The 20,052-nt window shown below is 39.9% G+C and overlaps 1 protein-coding gene across 2 annotated transcripts in view; it reads right to left on the reverse strand.

Annotated features, from left to right (window-relative positions):
- The window catches only part of atf7a (activating transcription factor 7a), a 50,796-nt gene that overhangs the window by 23,583 nt on the left and 7,161 nt on the right, over positions 1–20,052 (reverse strand). For both annotated transcript variants that reach the window (XM_061987025.2, XM_061987017.2), the window contains exon 2: positions 4,144–4,215. In XM_061987025.2, coding sequence (XP_061843009.1) covers positions 4,144–4,215 — 72 coding nt within the window. The remainder of the gene's footprint in view (positions 1–4,143; positions 4,216–20,052) is intronic.

The raw sequence follows: 20,052 nt of genomic DNA on the forward strand, positions 1-20,052 counted from the left end.
GTCAGAGGCGTAGGAGTAATAATCTTACTCTGGCACCAGCCTAGTTGCCATTGGCTGCAGCCTATTTTAAGGGTGCCGTGTTGCATTTGTGAATGCTGCTGTGAGAGAGTGAAGTGGAAACACAGTCAAGTGTCAGGGAGATTATTTTTAGCCTTACAGGGACGCATCGCCAATACAACAACTAATCACCGTGCTGGAGATACCGGTAGCTAGGATTACGCCTGCTGAGGTACAAAATACTGGGCGGCATATAATGGGGGTCAGTTGTTGCTGTTGTTGCCGTCGTTAGCCTGGTGAAAGGAAAACCTAGAGAAGAGCCAGGAGTCAAACATCCTCGACAAATTACAGCTATGATTCAGACTTTCCTGGTCGACAACTGTTGCTTATGCTGGGCAGCTGTAAAACTGCACTCAGACACAAAATGTCTTATCATATACTCAATGTCTCTCTCATTAGGCACACCTGCACAACCAAGAGAGGTTATAAAGTTCTGCTTAGACATAGACAATGGCAACAGTACAGTGTAGGCATCTGATGGGTCTCTGGCCCTAAGCCTGTTGTGACGGCAAAAATAAATTCCTTGATCCATAGTTCCATTCCTATATCCATGCACCAAAAAAATGTAATGAGTTTATCGCTTGCTCTGTATGTAAAGTTTTGCAAAATCCTAATAGTAATAGAGCTAACTTCTACAATAATAATGTACTGGACTAAAAACAGGCTAGCACATAACTTACACAGTAACTACAATTTACAAGTGGCATGTTTACTATTGGTACATAGACAAATCCTCCTCAGGAGCTTTAAAAAGTGAATATTACATTAATTGATTACACCGCTCTTCATGATTATTGCATAAGTTTTGGGCTGACATATCAGGTTGTCAAAAAACACTGTTTTTAAAGGGGAACTGTACTTTTATTGGAAATCGCTTACAATCATTATGAAAGACATGACGACGGATGTATTTTTAATGCGTTCTAACTCGTAAATAAACGTAAATAAAAGTCAGTTTACAGCAAAGCTAATGGGAGGTCCTCTATTCCGCCTAAAAAAACCCAATAAATAATCATCCAAAAACTGTCAACAATACCCCATTTATATGTCGTGACTTGAATATTAACCAAGTATTAGTGATATTGTTATTATAAGCGGTAACGCAAATAAACCGTCGTGATCACAAGCTTGCGTGCCAATGTTGACATGATCGACTGATGAGGTGTTTCCTCGTTTCCTTGCTCGTCAAACATTAATCAAGATCATAAATCATGCCTCTCACCTGGATGGTAGAAGAACAACGACAAAGACAAAAAAAAGATAAAGGACAAGAACGTATTTCGAAAAGTTGGTCCAATTTGACCACAAATTCAGACCCGGAAATGGCGAGAACGACACGAAAAGACGCTTGGTTCTATCCCCCCTTTCTTTGCAAGGATTATGAGTCATTCTTCATCTAAAAGGGTATATATGAACATCCTAGCAGTCGGCATCCAAATGACCGCAGACCTTGTACAGTAAGTGGTTTGTTGGCTCTCATCGTTATGTCTTTCATAATGATTGTGAACAAGAGGCAAAATTCTAAAAGAAAAAAGTGCAGTTTCCTTTTAAAGTACAATGGCCATCTGATTAAATCATAGTTATGTGCAAATTTTCTACTCTCAAATCACCACAAAATATTGCATCACCATGAAATATAACCACTCCCCTAATTGTACAAACCATTTATTGCTTTTTGACAACTAAGTTTTCCCTGTTCCAAAAATAGAAAAGTCCTAAAAACAATATAGACCATACCCAGCCCGTAGCTCTTGTCAACCTAGTGAAGCTTGGATTCCTATGGTGGATGTTCTATAATTGAGTTTACTGCATTAATCAACATATGGAAACCAAAGAAAATTCCTGCAAATAAAAGCTTGAAATTAACGCCGTTCCAATATTAAAAAACTAAATGACCTGGTTTTGAGCTGAAGATGATGTTATTCAAGCTGGTAGCGAGAAGATGTTCGTAAGACTAAAATGGGGAGTGACTCAGTGAGCTATTTCTTTGTCCTACAGCAGGGATATTCAACTAAATTGTTTTGGGATCCACATTTCCAAAAAGCTTAGGACCTGGGAGCCCGACTTCTCTTTTCACTTTTATTCTTATTTTGTATATTCCAGAGAACTAGCGTCATCTACTGAAAACATTTAAATTTGGTCTATTTATTTTGTTACTGTTACAGGAGCGTGCTGCTGTTTTTAAAGATCTGCAAAGATGTAAGTCTCTCACAAGTTTTTTTAACTCAACTTGCAGGCCACCAGTTGAATAGTCCAACGTATGAAAAAAGAGGTAAAAAAAAAGTTGGTACCATGAGTAACACTATTAGTCCAGCCAAATAAGTTGAACAATTGACTACTGACTGCATCTGAAATAAACTACAGCAACACTTTAGTTACCTAAATCACATGAAAAAATAAATGTTACTGCCAAAAAGTAGAGGGCTTAAATGGGATCCATGAGGAAAGACTCAGTTATGTAAAGTACAATTTTGGACTGGAGCCCAGTGGTCTATGTTTTCTGGTGGTGTTTTTAGGAATTTGCTGCAAAAATGTTTATCTCCCAAGTTTTGAACTAAACTCAGGCGCTTGTATAATGTTATTCCCGGGCCGAATTTTGGCCCCGGGCTGCCAGTTGAATAGACAATGCCTGGTCTACAGTATATGACCCCAACAAAGTAGCCCAACTTCATACAACTGAGAGTTTTATAAAGTCATGAATAACTTTAGACTGTCAAGCGATTTGTGGGTGCAGTTTATCATATGGAATGGTATAGTCTAGGTGTACTCCCCGGGTAATGCTTATACCAAATTAACATAACATGTCACTGCTTTCCTTTGGACAGTTACCATAAAATGCCATAACACCAGCTGGTGTACAATCATTGTAAATGTTGGTTGGTCAAAAGCACTTTGATCAATCACTATTGTTTTGGGCTGCTTCCTAAGTGTATAAAAATGTTGATAAAAATATAATTCTGAGAGTCAATATTCATTCATTCAACCTCGGTCCACAAACATATCGCTATCCACAACAATTGGGAGTTGAAACTTTTCATTCAGTCTATAAGCCATAGAAAAGCAAAACGTTTATGAGGTAACTTTCAAGTCACTTTAGCCACTCAGAGGTGTGAAAAAAGTAATTTCTGGAAAAGGGAGTTAAAACATAAACATGTGTGTGTTGAATACAGGACAAAACAAAAAAGTAGGCATAAAAAATAACATGTTCATGTAGACCTTACATAAAGCTTTGACAAAGTTGAATTATTATAAAGCATTGAAGGGAAATCCAACCGATTGCTAAAGTTACCTAAACTGCAGAATGAGGACAGCCAGCCGTATCTGTTTATGCAAGAGTTCACAATCAAACAAAGCTCGTCCGAATGCCACAGCTGCACACCAAATGCTGACATTCAGTGTCACTTTGGCTTCCGAGCACCACATGTGACTTTGTTGCTTTAACTAAATTAATCTTGATGTTTACATCACAGAAGAATGCTAAAGGACGATTGAAATGTTTTGAAGTAATCCCTGGGTATTTACAATGTTCATAGAAAAAAAATACATGATACATTTTTTATGTATGAAAAATACATTCTTTTGCCTGTATACCACATTGCCTCTGTTATTTTTGCAAGTGTGGTGAAGGGCTTATTATGAATCACAAATGTTTCTTAACCACTTATGCACTTTTATCTTCCAGAGCCCAGGAGAGGTAATCCATCACAGAGCATAAAACACCCTACTAAACACAACATTAGAAATAATTCTAGCTTGTTGGGAATAGCCTGCAATTCTACCAGACATAGAGTCTGTAACGGCAGTGAAATCAGGCGGCATCCCAACAAGACATTGGCATGTGAGCGTTCGTTTGCCGCTCGGTTAAATCATGGCTGCGGCTCAAACCTGTGTTTGCACGCGCACTGTTTTGAAAGTGACAGGTTAAAACAGTAGCTGGGCTCTGACTACTCAGACAAACTTTCAGTGAGTCACTGCTCAAGGAGACAGCAGTGTCTCACAAGATCGCATGCAACCTTCCCAATATCTTTATATATGTATAGTTTGAACACAATAAACATACACACAGAAATAAAAAGGCAGACTTACCTGTCCACAGCCAGGAGCGCTGCACACAAAAGGTCGATCATCGCCCATTTTTGCAAAGAGCTTGCAATGTAACTGTGGGAGTGGAGAAGGGGAGAACATTATTTTTTCTTGATTTGCCAATTGTGAACCCAGAGGGGCAAAAAAAAAATCCTGTATGGTGCGGGATGGTGTCTCTTGTAGTTTTTGGTCCGAGAAGGAAGCGCAATGTTAATTTAAAAATAACCCTGGCATGGAGAAAAAAAACATGCACAAAGGCAGTGGGACAAAGTTTCCCTGGTGATACTTCCTTTACACAAGGGTGGTTCGGCTGGGCCAATGACAAGCCACGTCCAGGGAGGACAAGAGCTACCGTTTCACGCAAAGACATCTCACTCCTTCGTGTCTTCTGTTCCATTTTGTTTGTGATCCCTCCTTCTCATATTACCACTCCCTCTCGTCACCTCTGTAGCCACACCCCTCTGCGTCTCCTGTTTTTTTATTCAACTCTTAACTGTGCACAGCTCATACATACACTGCTGGAGAATTCTCTGTCTAGCATATGAATCACTATAAATCCACTATGTCTGGGACCAATCAACATAATTACACAACTATTATCATGTACTGCTGTTAGTTGGCTGTGTGCAAAAGGACATCTACAACATACTCTCATTTGTTACACACAAAAGTGCACAGTCTCTGCCATCTGTAAGATTTTTTAGTTTATTTATGCTTGGACACACTATTCTAGTTTAAAACTGAAATGTATTTGTACTAATTGGTTTAGACATAATATTCCCAATCCCACATAGGTTTGAAAAGTTAAGCAAAGCACCTTCAGAACTACATTCCACTTTTCCTCAATACTACGATTTATTTTCCAAGAGCTCACTTTACACACACTTCAATTGGCTTCTCCACTTGTAGTGCGTGAAGCTACAGAGACATAAACTAAAGCGGCTCTTGGCCGGGATTCCATAAGCTGTCTCCACAGAGTAGAACAACTCCCCTTCAAACTCATCCCCAACTAACCCCAAAAGACCCCACCCTGCATCCGATATGCACAGCCAAACATTCCATGTGAAGACAAGACTAGAAAAGTCAGAAATGGTAGCAGCATTAAATTTAAATGACATAATTATGTTAACGGAGGAGGCACATTAATGTTTAAGCCTCCCTAAAAGTGAAGTCTGGCTGCTATTATGCAATGTTGTCCCACCGGCAGCATGGCAACTATCAACATGTATCAAGGGTCTTGCTGTGACTACAAGTAGAACATAAAAAAAAAATCCACTGCATCTTTCATTGTTTATAAAAGCATTGCAACAACTTCGTATGAAAGACACCATCCAGAGTTTCCGACCATGTGAACCTCTGGTGCACCTACAAAATGCATTAAGCGTGCAGCGTCGCATTACAGAGTGGGACAGCTTGTTCATTAGGTTGGCAAGGTATAAATGTCTGAAAATCTTCCCAGTGCTGAAGTCAGTATATTTCCCTCCATGTCCGTCTGCGAATACGGCTGCGACTGAGCCAAAAGCATTACAGAAAAGCTGCAAAGAACGCTACACCCTTGGATGACAGTGGGCTAGGGCTGCACAAATAATAAAATTTTAATCATGATCACGATTTTGGCTGCCACGATTAAATGAGGGTAAACGTCATTTATATTTTAAAAAGCAGGCTACGCTACATGATCAAATCAGGCACTTTCAACGCTTACAGCAGCACGATAGCAACATCGGCTCATAGTGTGGCCCCGTGAATCTGCTCCCCCCAAACCAGAAGCCATTGTGTATGAGCACAGAGCTCCAAGACTGCACAGCTGTTATTAGACGGCGAAGGTGTGGACGCCTGCACACCACACCACTGATAAAGTTTATTTGCAATCGTACTAGCAGGACTAACAGCTAGCCATCGTGCTAAATACAGTCCTGTGACTCTTTCGGTGAGTGCCAACATTTTCGTCAGTTTTCTGGTATACTGTGCTCCTCACTGGAATTCATGCACCCCATGCATCTGCACATGCGTATGAATCCAGGTAATGCAGGAATGTTACTTGAAGGACAATTTCACGTATGGCTTAATCAAATTTCTATTTCAACTTATCACAATCATAAAAATATTACGATCTAAAACTAGCTTAATGGTCCGTGCAATGTGAATGCAATTCCTGAGCCTGTAACAGTGAATGATGATGATAACTGAGCATTTTAGTGAAAGCAAGACCAAATCTACTAAAAGTTTGGGATCTCACCATGGTCCCTACATATTATTTGACAGGGCGCGAGTATGCCTAATCAATAATCACTAAAATCAACAAAAAAAAGTAATGCATTTCCGCGTTGACCTCAAAGACCTCTATGGAAAGTCAAAACCAAGGACCCAGATTTCCCTCACCCGGACATGGATCACCAGAGCTCCCCCCCTCTTGAGCCAGGCTCGGAGATGGGGCTCGATGGCGAGGTAACGTGGGTCCCTCCTTCAATAGACTCACCACTCATAGGAGGGGGCATAGAGGTCGGGTGCAGTCTGAGCTGGGCAGCAGCCAAAGGCAGGGCCCTTGGCGGTCTGATCCTCGGCTACAGAAGGTAGCTCTTGGAACGTGGAACGTCACCTTGCTGGGAGGGAAGGAGCCTGAGCTGGTGCGCGAGGTGGAGAAATTCCAGCTAGATCTAGTCGGACTCACTTTGAAGCACAGCAAGGGCTCTGAAAACAGTCCTCTCGAGAGGGGCTGGACTATCTTCCACTCTGGCGTTGCAAGCAGTGAGAGGCGACGGGTTGGGGTGGCCTCTACGTTGGGAGTTTAACCCAGTAGACAAGAGAATAGCTTCCCTCGTCCTTTGGGTGGGATTCAGAGTACCCGCCCTTTTTGGATTCCCTCGAGGGAATACGAGAGAGTGCTCCCCCTGGTGATTTCCTTGGTCTATTGGGTGACTTCAACGCTCACATTGGCAACAACAGTGAAACCTAGAGATGCGTGACTGGGGGGAACAGCCGCCCGGGGCTAAACTCGAGTGGTGTATTGTTATTGGACTTTTGTGCTCGTCACAGATTGTCCATAATGAACACCATGTTCGAACATAAAGATGTCCATATGTGCACTTGGCATCAGGACACTCTCGGACGCAGTTCGATGATCAACTTTGTGGTTGTGTCAACTCATGTTTTGGACACTCAGGTGAAGAGAGGGGCGAAGCTTTCTACCAATCACCAACTGGTGGTGAATTGGGTCCGATGGTGGGGGGAATGCCGATCAGGCCTGGCAGGCCCAAACGCATTGTGAGGGTCTGCTGGAAGGTCGAGCAGAATCTCCTGTCAGAGAGAGTTTCAATTCCCTCCTCCGGAAGAACTTTGAACATGTCATGAGCGAGGCGGCGCTAGACGTTAAGTCCGAGTGGACCATGTTCCATACCTCTATTGTCGAGGCATCCGGAGCAGATCGGAGCAGTGGCTGCAAGGTGGTTGGTGCCTGTCGTGGCGGTAATCCCACAACCCGCTGGTGGACACAATCAGTGAGGGATGCCGTCAAGCTGAAGGAGTCCTATCTGGTCCTTTTGGCTCATGAGGGTGGTGGTGTTAAGAGCACGTCCGACCGGTAGGAGGCCACGGGGACATCCCAGGACGTTGGGGAGACTTTGTCTCCCAGCTGGCCTGGGAACGCTTTGGGAGGAGCTGGACAAAGTGGCTGGGGAGAGGGAAGTCTGGGCTTCTCTAATAGGCTGCTGCCCCCGTCACCCGACCTCGGATTAGCAGAAAAATATGGATCGATGCGCGGATTTCCACGTTGACCTAATCGCGGATGAAGTCACAGAAAGGGCCAATAAAGCGGAATCCCCTGTAAATGCAGAGTATCATGCAAACTGACATAAATGTGATTAAAAGGCTGTCATTGTGAGGAGAAGGAACGTTTGTTTGGGAAAATAGTGTGTCCGAGACCGCTCATTCATCCCCGAAAGACTTTTTAAAATAAACAAGTTTGAGACGGCCACTTGAAACAGCAACTAAACTACAAAGCCAAAGCCAGCAAGAACAATCCATACACCCAGAGCTAGGGATGTAACGGTAAACGGTATAATGATAAACTGCAGTAAAATTCCTGACGGTTAGTAATACTGTTGAATTTTTTAATAACCGAAAAACTGTCATTTATTAATGCATTTTAGGCAGCAATGCTTACTTAATGGAAACGCAGTAACAGCTGTGCTGGCGCATGCACACTAGCATCGTTTGGCTGGACTTTGCCATGGCGATTTCCCCTCGGAGTAAACAGAGCCAACCAAGCGCTTGGTTCAACTTCATTTTCCCTCGCTTCATTTCTGTGGAGTCTCGGCGTACGTTTAAGAGCGCACTGCTGTTTTTAGATGGCAACAGGTGTGGACAATATTGGAGACAGACTCATTTGTCTCACACTAAAAGTATACAGCGAAGGAGAAATCGATTTAATGTTGCTTTCATTTTCTCAATACCGCGTCAATCAGCTGTGACTGACACATAATGACGTGAGGAAACATGCAGCAGGTGATGTGTCGGGAACGTTGCCGTCGATTCCACATGTCAAGCTCACAACAGCAGTACCCCCCTTCACAGTAACAGCACTCTGTGCAACATCCGGTTTAAATGTGCTAACAAAGAAAACGTTTTAAAAAGTAACTTACCGGCACACAAGGATAATGTACTTAAAGCACTTATTAATGTAATTATAAAAATATTATGCTTGGCCTTAAATAATGGTTTAAAATTGTCCAAAGGTGTATTGCACCGCTAAATGTGAGCATTTTTTCATTTTATTAAATGTTATTTATGACACAAAATGCCCACACTGTATGGTGGTAAAATAAGTAACAGGTAAAAAACTGAATAAAAAATGTATAAACTGGAAAAAATGAATGTTATTGTTTTATTATATTTCTATTGTTATTTTAAATGTATTATGATAACTTTACTTGTTGTTGTATATGTATTAGTAATTAATATCTGTTGTCTGTTCAAAAAATATTTGAGTTTTACATTCAGGTTTGGTGGTATAATAAATACTCATGTTTTCAAATTAATCAGATTGTCATATCAATCGCCATTTCATAATCAATCAAAAATAATCGTCATTATTATTTTTGACGTAATCATCCAGCCTTACTTTCACGTGAATACAATTATTACATTAAATCATCCTATATTTTTGTATTTTGTCATTTAAAGTACCAGTGGAATGGAAAAACAAGTTGCCTCTATATTGAAGCTATTATCATAAAAATAAGATTTTATGACTCCGAAAGACTTCCAAAGTTGCAATAAATAGATATGATCAAAATAGTATCAATCTCACAGAGATTCCCAAAGCATTTTGAGAGATAATAAGGAAAACAGTCATGTGATTGTGTGACGTCACGCTGGGAACCTAAATTCCCTTCCCCATCAACAACAATGCTAATAAAGCAGACTTTGTAAGAGGCAACTACGATTACTTTAGGAAAAAAATATGATATATATTTTTGTGCCTGAACACAAAAAGGATGAGCAATAAGTTTTAGAAAGCCAACTGCTGACCGGATGCAGCTTTATTGTGACACTAGCATCCACGTTATTGTTAGGTGCTGAACATATAAACCAACTAGGGATGTCCGATAATGGCTTTTTGCCGATATCCGATATTGCGATATTGACCAAACCCTTAATTACCGATACCGATATCAACCGATACCGATATATACAGACGTGGAATTAACACATTATTATGCCTAATTTGGACAACCAGGTATGGTGGAGATAAGGTCCTTTTTAAAAAATTTTAAAAAAAAGATAAATAAATTAAAAACATTTTCTTGAATGTAAAAGAAAGTAAAACAATATAAAAACAGTTACATAGAAACTAGTAATTAATGAAAATGAGTAAAATTAACTGTTAAAGGTTAGTACTATTAGTGGACCAGCAGCACGCACAATCATGTGTGCTTACGGACTATATCCCTGCAGACTGTATTGATATATATTGATATATAATGTAGGAACCAGAATATTAATAACAGAAAGAAACAACCCTTTTGTGTGAATGAGTGAAGGGAGGTTTTTTGGGTTGGTGTACTAATTGTAAGTGTATCTTGTGTTTGTTATGTTGATTTAATAAAAAAAAAAAAAAAAAAACGATACCGATAATAAAAAAAACGATACCGATAATTTCCAATATTACATTTTAAAGCATTTATCGATATAAGATTTGTCTTTAGATGTAAGGATAACGTTTTTTTAGTCTATGACGCGTTCAAATTATGACGTCATGTTAACGCTACCGCCCAACACTGTTTTACCTATTAAAATGAATAATCGTGATTAGTCATTTTGATTTCAATATTGATAAAAAATAATCGTGATTAATATTTTGGCCAAAATCGTGCAACCCTACTTTGGACCTTAAACACTCAAATTATTCTGCAATGGCTCCTGGTTTAATGAAGCAAAGGTCTCGGGTCCTCGTCTATGTCTGCACAGATCAAAACAGTTGTTTCTTCACACTCTGGAGAGAGGAAACATGTCAGTGTCAGTGCCCTCGCATAGTGCTTCCAATCCACTGAGCCTATTTGGGCAGAGACCCATCTGTAAACGGGACTTCGTCTGGTTCGTTATAGAGGGGGTGTGGACAATGAGTGGTAAGTTGACACACTTCAAGTGTTCAAATCTTACTAAAGTGATGCAAGATGCGAATTGTCACATTTGGTTTTGTGGGAAGTCCACCATAAACACCAAAATGACAAGCGTAAGTAGCTGTAATAACTGATATTTCAAGAAAGGCCGTTTATTTTCCGTAATGGAGGTGATTATTATTAGTTTAGGATCGGTGGCCGATCAATCGGCACATCCCTAGTACTTATGATGCTATATGTCAATACAAACTCTGCTATGGTACACAATTAGGAAAGCAACCAAAAATGTAGGAAAACAGTAGTTAAACAGAAATTTGTTTTAACGACATTCATCATGACTTCACACAGAACTTCAGTAAATCCTCCAAGACTTCAGCAATTGTGAGTATTAACTCTAAAGGTGTGTTTCGTTATCCATCTCACTTTCTGACTTTTAGTACGAATGATGGTGAAGAACAAAAATGTGAATATGACCATATAAGTAAAATAAACCAACCGCTAAGTATCTGCATTGTAGCGACAAAAGTCCAGGCTGTTCAGTATAATACAATGGTACCTCAACTTACGAGTAATTTCAAAAGGCCCGACTACCTCAGCGCTGTCAGTCTCTCAAAAGCATAATTTTGTTTCCCCAAAACAACATCCACACAGCAGACGTAAATCCATGAAAATAAAGAGAAGCTGCCGAAAAGTCTGCCTAACGTGTTTCAATTTGTTCTGTTCTCCAGACTCTACAAACTTGACGAGCAAGCAATAACTTTGCTGACTGGGTCTTAGCAGACATACATGTCAGTTGCTGTCAACTCTGACCTTGTCAGTCTGTCACTCAAAGAGGTCTGTGTGCAAAATAAAAAAGTATTTCCTATTTCTTATTGTTAGAGGACAGAGACAGTGTTGCCAATCTCATAAAAGAAACAAGCCACCAGCTCTATTTAAACAAGCCCAAAGTCACTTATAATAAGCAGATTCAGATTTTCAACTACTGTACAGTAATGGTGAATACTAGAGCTGTCTTCAAAATAGTCGAAGATTCGACGATTCGATTCGGAGGAGTCTGATTCAACTATCAGGCAGTCGAATCGTCAGACATTAAATCCCCCGTCCTACCATAGTGGGAGTTAAGTTTGTGCTGAGGCCCCGCAACAAGAATTTTTTTACTAATAGTGTTGGTAAGATGTTTCTACATGGGGGACCAGGTTTTTCGGACGCTCTGCAGTCAGACAGGAAGCTCTACGTGCCACCGCAAACCTCTGGTCGAGAGGTATAGCTTTCTGCTGCTGATAAAGGTAAAGGTAATGACTTTTACTTCCCCTATTTAGTAAAGTTTGATGTATTGTCAGCACAGCGCCAGAGATCTCACTAATTATTTCCAATCTCCAGCGTGTTTGTTAATCAGTCTCGTTTAGCCTTTTTTTTTTAGGTGGAAAAAGTTGCAAAAGACTGTTTTGTCCTTGTAAGTATTCGAAAAAAATCACGTTAAAGCGGCTAGATTTAGATTATGAGACATTATACTGACACCTAGTGACCAGACAGTAAAAGTTAAAGTTAAAGTTAAAGTACCAATGATTGTCACACACACACTAGGTGTGGCGAGATTATTCTCTGCATTTGACCCATCACCCTTGATCACCCCCTGGGAGGTGAGGGGAGCAGTGGGCAGCAGCGGTGGCCGCGCCCGGGAATCATTTTGGTGATTTAACCCCCAATTCCAACCGTTGATGCTGAGTGCCAAGCAGGGAGGTAATGGGTCCCATTTTTATAGTCTTTGGTATGACTCGGCCGGGGTTTGAACTCACAACCTACCGATCTCAGGGCGGACACTCTAACCACTAGGCCACTGAGTAGGTAGTATATACTAACATAGTCACAATCTGTTTATTTCTCACTTTAAAAAACAATACCATAGAACAAACTGACAGTCAACTATGGGCAAAATCTAACAAATCAGATTGGACTATGAAAATCCTTAGTTGAAGTAAAATTTGACTTCTTCTTCTAAGTTTTACTATACCAATTTCTCACTGTCACCAGCCGTCAAAGGGTATTTTAATTTATTTATTCTAATCTTACAAAGCATTATTACAGCAGTTTTTTTAAGTTTTACTTTACAAATTTCTCACTGTGACCAGCCATCAAAGGGTATTTTCATTTATTTTAATCTTACAAAGCATTATTACAGCAGTTAGCTTTTTTTCACATAAGAATGTTGAATTGTTCATTAAAAGTTTGCCTGTAAAGTTTATAGAGGTTTTATGATGACAGTCTGACTGAAAGTTAATAAAGGTTTTATGATGACAACAGTAAGCTTCCACTGCAGTTCAAAAAGGTGTGGGACACATCCTTTATATTCATTCAAACATTGACTATCAAATCCGCCTATTTTCAGAAATTTAATCCAAGGTGACAAGGAAGCCTTTAAACTGCCCAGTTTTTTTGTTCCCATTGAGCTGCAGCCAAGGTCCCTCAGTTTAACTTGGGTTTCTCCGACTCAGCAGGTGTAAGGGAACAGGCCCCCGCTATAACAAGCCACAGCCAACAAATGTTTGATGCAGCTTGCTAGGAAACTGACTAAACAAACTGTATTAATAGCTCACACTGAAACCATGACGCCGGAATCTGATGCTTGATTTGCCAGAGGGTAGGGGAGACCCCTGCAATAAGAAATTAGTAAGGGTGGAGGGTAGAGAACTAAAGCTGGCTATTGGTCAACAGAGGGATCTGGAGGTCCTGTTAATATGGGTTACGAACTTAAAAGCTCTAGGCGGAAATTGGGTGTGTACATGTATTGATGTAAGCAAGTGAACCTGAGATTTGGACAATGGAACAAATGAAATCCTACACTCACAACTGCATAACTTGTGGGGTGTAAAAGCTAAATTCATGCCATTCTACCACTATGTGCAGGATAATGAAGAAAGGTCACAAGGTACTTTTCTAAAAAATATACATATATAAAGTTAAAGTTAAAATACCAATGATTGTCACACACACACCAGGTGTGGTGAAATTAACCTCTGCATTTGACCCATCCCCATTGTTCCCCTTGAACTCACGACCTACCGATCTCAGGGCGGACACACTCTAACCACAATGCCACTGAGCAAGTGTACAACATATAACAGTAGGGATGGGTGATAAGGCCTAAAATATATGTCACGATATATATGCAGCCTCTTGCAATAACAATATATTATTTGGCATGTAAATGATGATAGAACCATTTCAAAACTGGGTGACAAACGCTGCTAATATAGCTGTAGACAAATACGGTAACAAGTTGCGTAATTTTCAGTTGTATTATTTTCTCAAAACTATTATTAACCTACTAGATAATTTATTGTTAGCATTGGGTTACTTTCTGTTGTAACATGGTTCGATCTACACTTCTGTTAAAATGTATTAAGCATTTATTCTTCATTGTTTTCACATTTTACATTAGTTTTGGGCGATACAACAAATTTGGGTATCAACACAATACCAAGTAGTTACAGGGGCTGTATTGATCATGCCAATGTTCATACTTAAAATTTTCAGGACCATTAAATAATTCCATTTAATGTATGTACTGTAATCAAACAAAAAATAGGATATGATAGGTTATCTTTTATTTAACCCACAATGGGAAAATTACAGTGCAGGTTTTTTTACATACGGTAAAATAAGTAAAACGTAATGACAAACAGAAAATGTGCAATAAATACTACATATTGCGCAATAAATGTATAGGTAAGAGATACAATAAAACAAAAACACTAACAAGAAAAAAGATCACAGTAATCACATAAGTGCGTTGTAAAAAGTCTTCTGGCTGTGGGTAAAAAGGACTTGCGGTAGCGCTCCTTCTTGCACTATGGTTATAACAGTCTTATTCCCTTTTATTATATACAACATTTATAATAAAGTCAATAGTAGGGCTGGGCGATATGAGGAAAAAAATGATGACGATTAATTTTTTCATATCATCCGATCTCGAATAATATCACAATGTTTTTTTCATTAAAGTCGGATTGTCCTGTGCAGAATTATATTGAGTACCTTTGCATCCCTACTGATAATACTGCAGTATCTTGTAACAGACATTTCCAACATGTTTGATCAAGGTAATATATGCTAATAGCTGACAACTGTCATTTTGTTCATATATATAATTGTGTTTACCAGAGGTGCAACAGTACAGGTAACCCACGCTACGGGCCATAACTGGGTTTTAGAGCCAAGGTTTTGCTTCTTTTTCGGTTCATTTTGTGTGAGCAAAGACAATTTTTTTCCCTCTCAAAGTTCTTTTGCTTGTCATCAGACACTTCATTCTGCAGTAAACAAAGTATCAGTAGTGTACTGAATACTATAAGACTTTTATTTTAAGTTAACATTTACTAAACATCACTTTCAAATGGTAAATTATTATTTGTACTCTTTAATTACCGTATTTTTCGGAGTATAAGTCGCACCGGAGTATAAGTCGCACCTGCCGAAAATGCATAATAAAGAAGGAAAAAAACAAAAAAATAAGTTGCACTGGAGCCTGGCCAAACTATGAAAAAAAACTGCGGTACTTGTATACATCAGTGCTTTGGCAAACAACATGCGGTGACCCAGATTATGGGGTTTTTTTACAACTCAAATACTGTAACATACATTGAATAAAGTTACACTAAAGTGCAGTTTGAATTTCAGGGAATGTAAAATAATGTATACCGACACATAAAACAAGTTTAATGATTATTTCAGGAACGAAATGTCTGCAGAGTTTTTCAGTTCATGTTTTATCAGAGCAGTTGAATCTTTGCAGATACATAAACAAAAAGTCGAAATAAGAAATGTTTAGATATAAAAATGCCATGTTCTAATTAAATTAGTGGGTGACTAATAAAGACTCATGTGAGTGCCTGCAAGCCCGCATTCAGGAGAGGATTACTGGTAAACTGCAGCAGATAATGAAACTAAAGCCGCAGCTCCTTTTAAATGGTGTTTCAACTTCTATGCGAGTGTTGGTCACAGTTCTTTATTTTATTTTTTATGGGCTTCACTTCCAGCTGTGTAAGGGGAAGAGGCACAATGCTGATTGAACATGAATTACGTCGGGACAAGACTGACTTTTGCGCAGTGGAATGGGAGGTCACGGACACCAACACTTTCACACAAACGCACGCGAACGTACAAAAACATACACACAGGATCACGGTCGATAAAGGCAGATTGTTCCGTGTAGGAATATACCGATCATTGTTGCTTCCCTACTGTTTACTACTGCGGTAACTTCTTACAGACATTTCCGCCATGTTTGATCGAGGAAATATGCTAACAGCTCATCACCGTGATCAAACTCAGATTAATTGCGATCAACGATCACAATCATATAATCGCCCATCCCTAGTCAATAGTGCAAAATAACTAAACTAAACAAAAACTACTATTGACTATTTTTCCTGAGTTTGTAAACACTAACAAAAACAACAAAAAACTGTTCTCTGATAATCAAAAAATATCGATCGAGTCATTGTAGTCATTGGCATTGACCATATAAATCAACAATACTTGATATCGTTGTCCACCCCTGTTTACATTCAAGAGCTCCAGATTAGCAGTTATCTATGCTTTTTCTTACTGTGGGTACACCAGCAATAATTATACTATAATTAGCAGAGGTGGGTAGAGTAGCCAGAAATTGTACTCAAGTAAGAGTACTGTTACTTTAGAGATGTATTACTCAAGTAAAAGTAAGGAGTAATCACCCAAATATTTACTTGAGTAAAAGTAAAAAGTATGTTGTAAAAAAACTACTCAAGTACTGAGTAACTGATGAGTAACATACACACACATATCATATATATATATATATATATATACACAGGTAAAAGCCAGTAAATTAGAATATTTTGAAAAGCTTGATTTATTTCAGTAATTGCATTCAAAAGGTGTAACTTGTACATTATATTTATTCATTGCACACAGACTGATGCATTCAAATGTTTATTTCATTGAATTTTGATGATTTGAAGTGGCAACAAATGAAATCCAAAATTCCATGTGTCACAAAATTAGAATATTACTTAAGGCTAATACAAAAAAGGGATTTTTAGAAATGTTGGCCAACTGAAAAGTATGAAAATGAAAAATATGAGCATGTACAATACTCAATACTTGGTTGGAGCTCCTTTTGCCTCAATTACTGCGTTAATGCGGCGTGGCATGGAGTCGATGAGTTTCTGGCACTGCTCAGGTGTTATGAGAGCCCATGGGGTGCCATGTCATCTGCTGGTGTCGGTCCACTCTGTTTCCTGAGATCCAGGGTCAACGCAGCCGTCTACCAGCAAGTTTTAGAGCACTTCATGCTTCCTGCTGCTGACCTGCTCTATGGAGATGGAGATTTCAAGTTCCAACAGGACTTGGCGCCTGCACACAGCGCAAAATCTACCCGTGCCTGGTTTACGGACCATGGTATTTCTGTTCTAAATTGGCCCGCCAACTCCCCTGACCTTAGCCCCATAGAAAATCTGTGGGGTATTGTGAAAAGGAAGATGCAGAATGCCAGACCCAAAAACGCAGAAGAGTTGAAGGCCACTATCAGAGCAACCTGGGCTCTCATAACACCTGAGCAGTGCCAGAAACTCATCGACTCCATGCCACGCCGCATTAACGCAGTAATTGAGGCAAAAGGAGCTCCAACCAAGTATTGAGTATTGTACATGCTCATATTTTTCATTTTCATACTTTTCAGTTGGCCAACATTTCTAAAAATCCCTTTTTTGTATTAGCCTTAAGTAATATTCTAATTTTGTGACACACGGAATTTTGGATTTTCATTTGTTGCCACTTCAAATCATCAAAATTAAATGAAATAAACATTTGAATGCATCAGTCTGTGTGCAATGAATAAATATAATGTACAAGTTACACCTTTTGAATGCAATTACTGAAATAAATCAAGTTTTTCAAAATATTCTAATTTACTGGCTTTTACCTGTACGGTATATATTAGAGATGCGCGGTTTGCGGGCACAACCGCGGAGTCCGGCGGATGAAATTTAAAAAAATTAGATTTTATCCACGGGTCGGGTCGGGCGATTGAAATTTAAAAAAAATTAGATTTCAAATAGATTAAGGCGGGTGGCAGTTAAACCAATTCGGAAATATATATACATAGTTAAATGTTGTTACCCACATACGAAAAACGAGCAGGCACCTGCAGCATATGCCACAACAGAAGAAAAGAAAAGAAAAGAGATGGACACTTTTACAGGGCGGAGAAGGGACGCCTCGCCGGGGTCCGGGACCGAGGCCCCTTCCCCCGAGAGGGCCCCACCGGGAGCCGTAGCTGAGGCGGTCCGCGAGAAGGGCCCGACGCACGTCCAGGGTCACCACCGCGCCCACCGCACCGACACCCCGCCTCGTCCGCCTTCGCCGCGGCCGGCGTCACGCGCAGCAGGTAAGCAGCTTACCTGCCCGCCACCCCCGTGGCCGGGGGCTCGTAACAGGGGTCACTCCGCGCGCTCCGCCCGCGCAGCTTACCTGCCTGCCACCCCTGTTGCCGGGGGCGCGTAACAGGGGTCACTCCGCGCGCAGTGCGCTCACGAAAGGGGTGGGGCTCACCCTGGTTGATATAGAGAGCAGGACGGTGGCCATGGAAGTCGGAACCCGCTAAGGAGTGTGTAACAACCCACCTGCCGAATCAACTAGCCCTGAAAATGGATGGCGCTGGAGCGTCGGGCCCATACCCGGCCGTCGCCGGCAGCGAGACGCGCTTGGAGGTGCGCTCAGCGCGGCTCCCATATGATTGCGCACTGGTGTGCGTCTGGGCCGTGACAGCGTGGCAAGCGAATGTCTGTGCTGCATTGGATCAGTCTCCTTTCTTTAACAGGCAAAAGCTTTATAACCTCACCATACCTGCCAACTTTTGAAATCAGAAAAACCTAGTAGCCAGGGTCCAAGGGCCGCAGGCCCCGGTATGTCCAGGACAAAGTCCTGGTGGAGGGTTCAGGGCTTCGCCCCTCGACGCAAAATGATTATTAGCATTCAGACAGGTTAAAATGTTGCTAAAACCATCACTTTTCTATCAGTCACAGTGACTTTTCAAAACAAAAATATTACAGCAAAAATCATATGGGTTGATTGGCATGTTTATTCTGTAAGCTAACTTCAATAGTTTGAAATTATTTTGACAGTTAATGACAGTTATCCTGTCAACCTTTCACAAGACTTCAATTTGTTAATTGAAAGTATAAACAGTATAAACACTTTTTACAGTAAACAAATGGTAAAACAGTACTAAACAATTCCATTAAAAAAAAAATTGGTGTCATTATTAACTTTCTGTCCAAGCTTGTATAATCTACTGCCTTGTTCAATTGTAAAAAATATTCTGTGCCTAAAATTCACATTTCTATCACAATTATCATACTGTAAACATGGTAAGCTAACTTCATTAAAATTAATAGTCCTGTCAATAGCATGGAATTACAATTCAAATGTAGTTTTTTTGTAAGCCTTTCAAAAGAATTCAAAATATGAAAAATTAATGAAAATTAATTTAAGCCATCAGACACTTGAAAAGTGGCACATCACATCTCTAATGTAATCATTTGAACTTTTCAACAGAAATAGCACTGCAAAAATATTAAGGACATACTTCTGTATTTTGGTAGTTATGCTGTCAACATTTAACAAGATTTCTTCAACTTGGACTTGAAAGCATAAATAGTATAAACACTTTTAACAGTATAACAGTACTAAACAATTCCAATAGATAACATTGGTGTCATTACCTTTTTGTGGCTAAAATCCAAATTTATTCTATCAGATTGATCATACTGCAAAAATGATATGGTAACTTTATTGCGCACCAAACACGAAGCAAGGCCAAAGCGCATGCATGGTGCAGGAGAACAAAGGACTTCTTTCATTTAAGGTTTGTGATAAACCATCAAACTCATTCGTTAAAAGGACTCTATAGTAATATAAAGCGAGTTTTTCTGGACATTATCATGCAAGAAAAGTTTATTTTTGGGACCGCGATCACCGCGTAATGATTTTTAAAGGTTGCATTACAAACATTTAACTGTCCCATGTGATCAGCCAGTGCGATTGGAAGTCCATGCTCAATTATTGCCTCCGTAAATAAAACTTCGGCATTTATCACATCCAAAGAATCTGTTTGGGCGACGAAAAACGTTGAAAGTTTTCCACTTGTATCGCTAGCAACGGCATTAGACTTGTGGTTTTTTGTCCCAACATGGTCTTTTACATCGCTAATTCCTCCGTGTCCGATCGAAAAATCTTGTCTGCACAAGGTGCA

The sequence above is a fragment of the Nerophis lumbriciformis genome, linkage group LG01, assembly GCF_033978685.3.
Source record: "Nerophis lumbriciformis linkage group LG01, RoL_Nlum_v2.1, whole genome shotgun sequence".
Lineage (NCBI taxonomy): Eukaryota > Metazoa > Chordata > Actinopteri > Syngnathiformes > Syngnathidae > Nerophis > Nerophis lumbriciformis.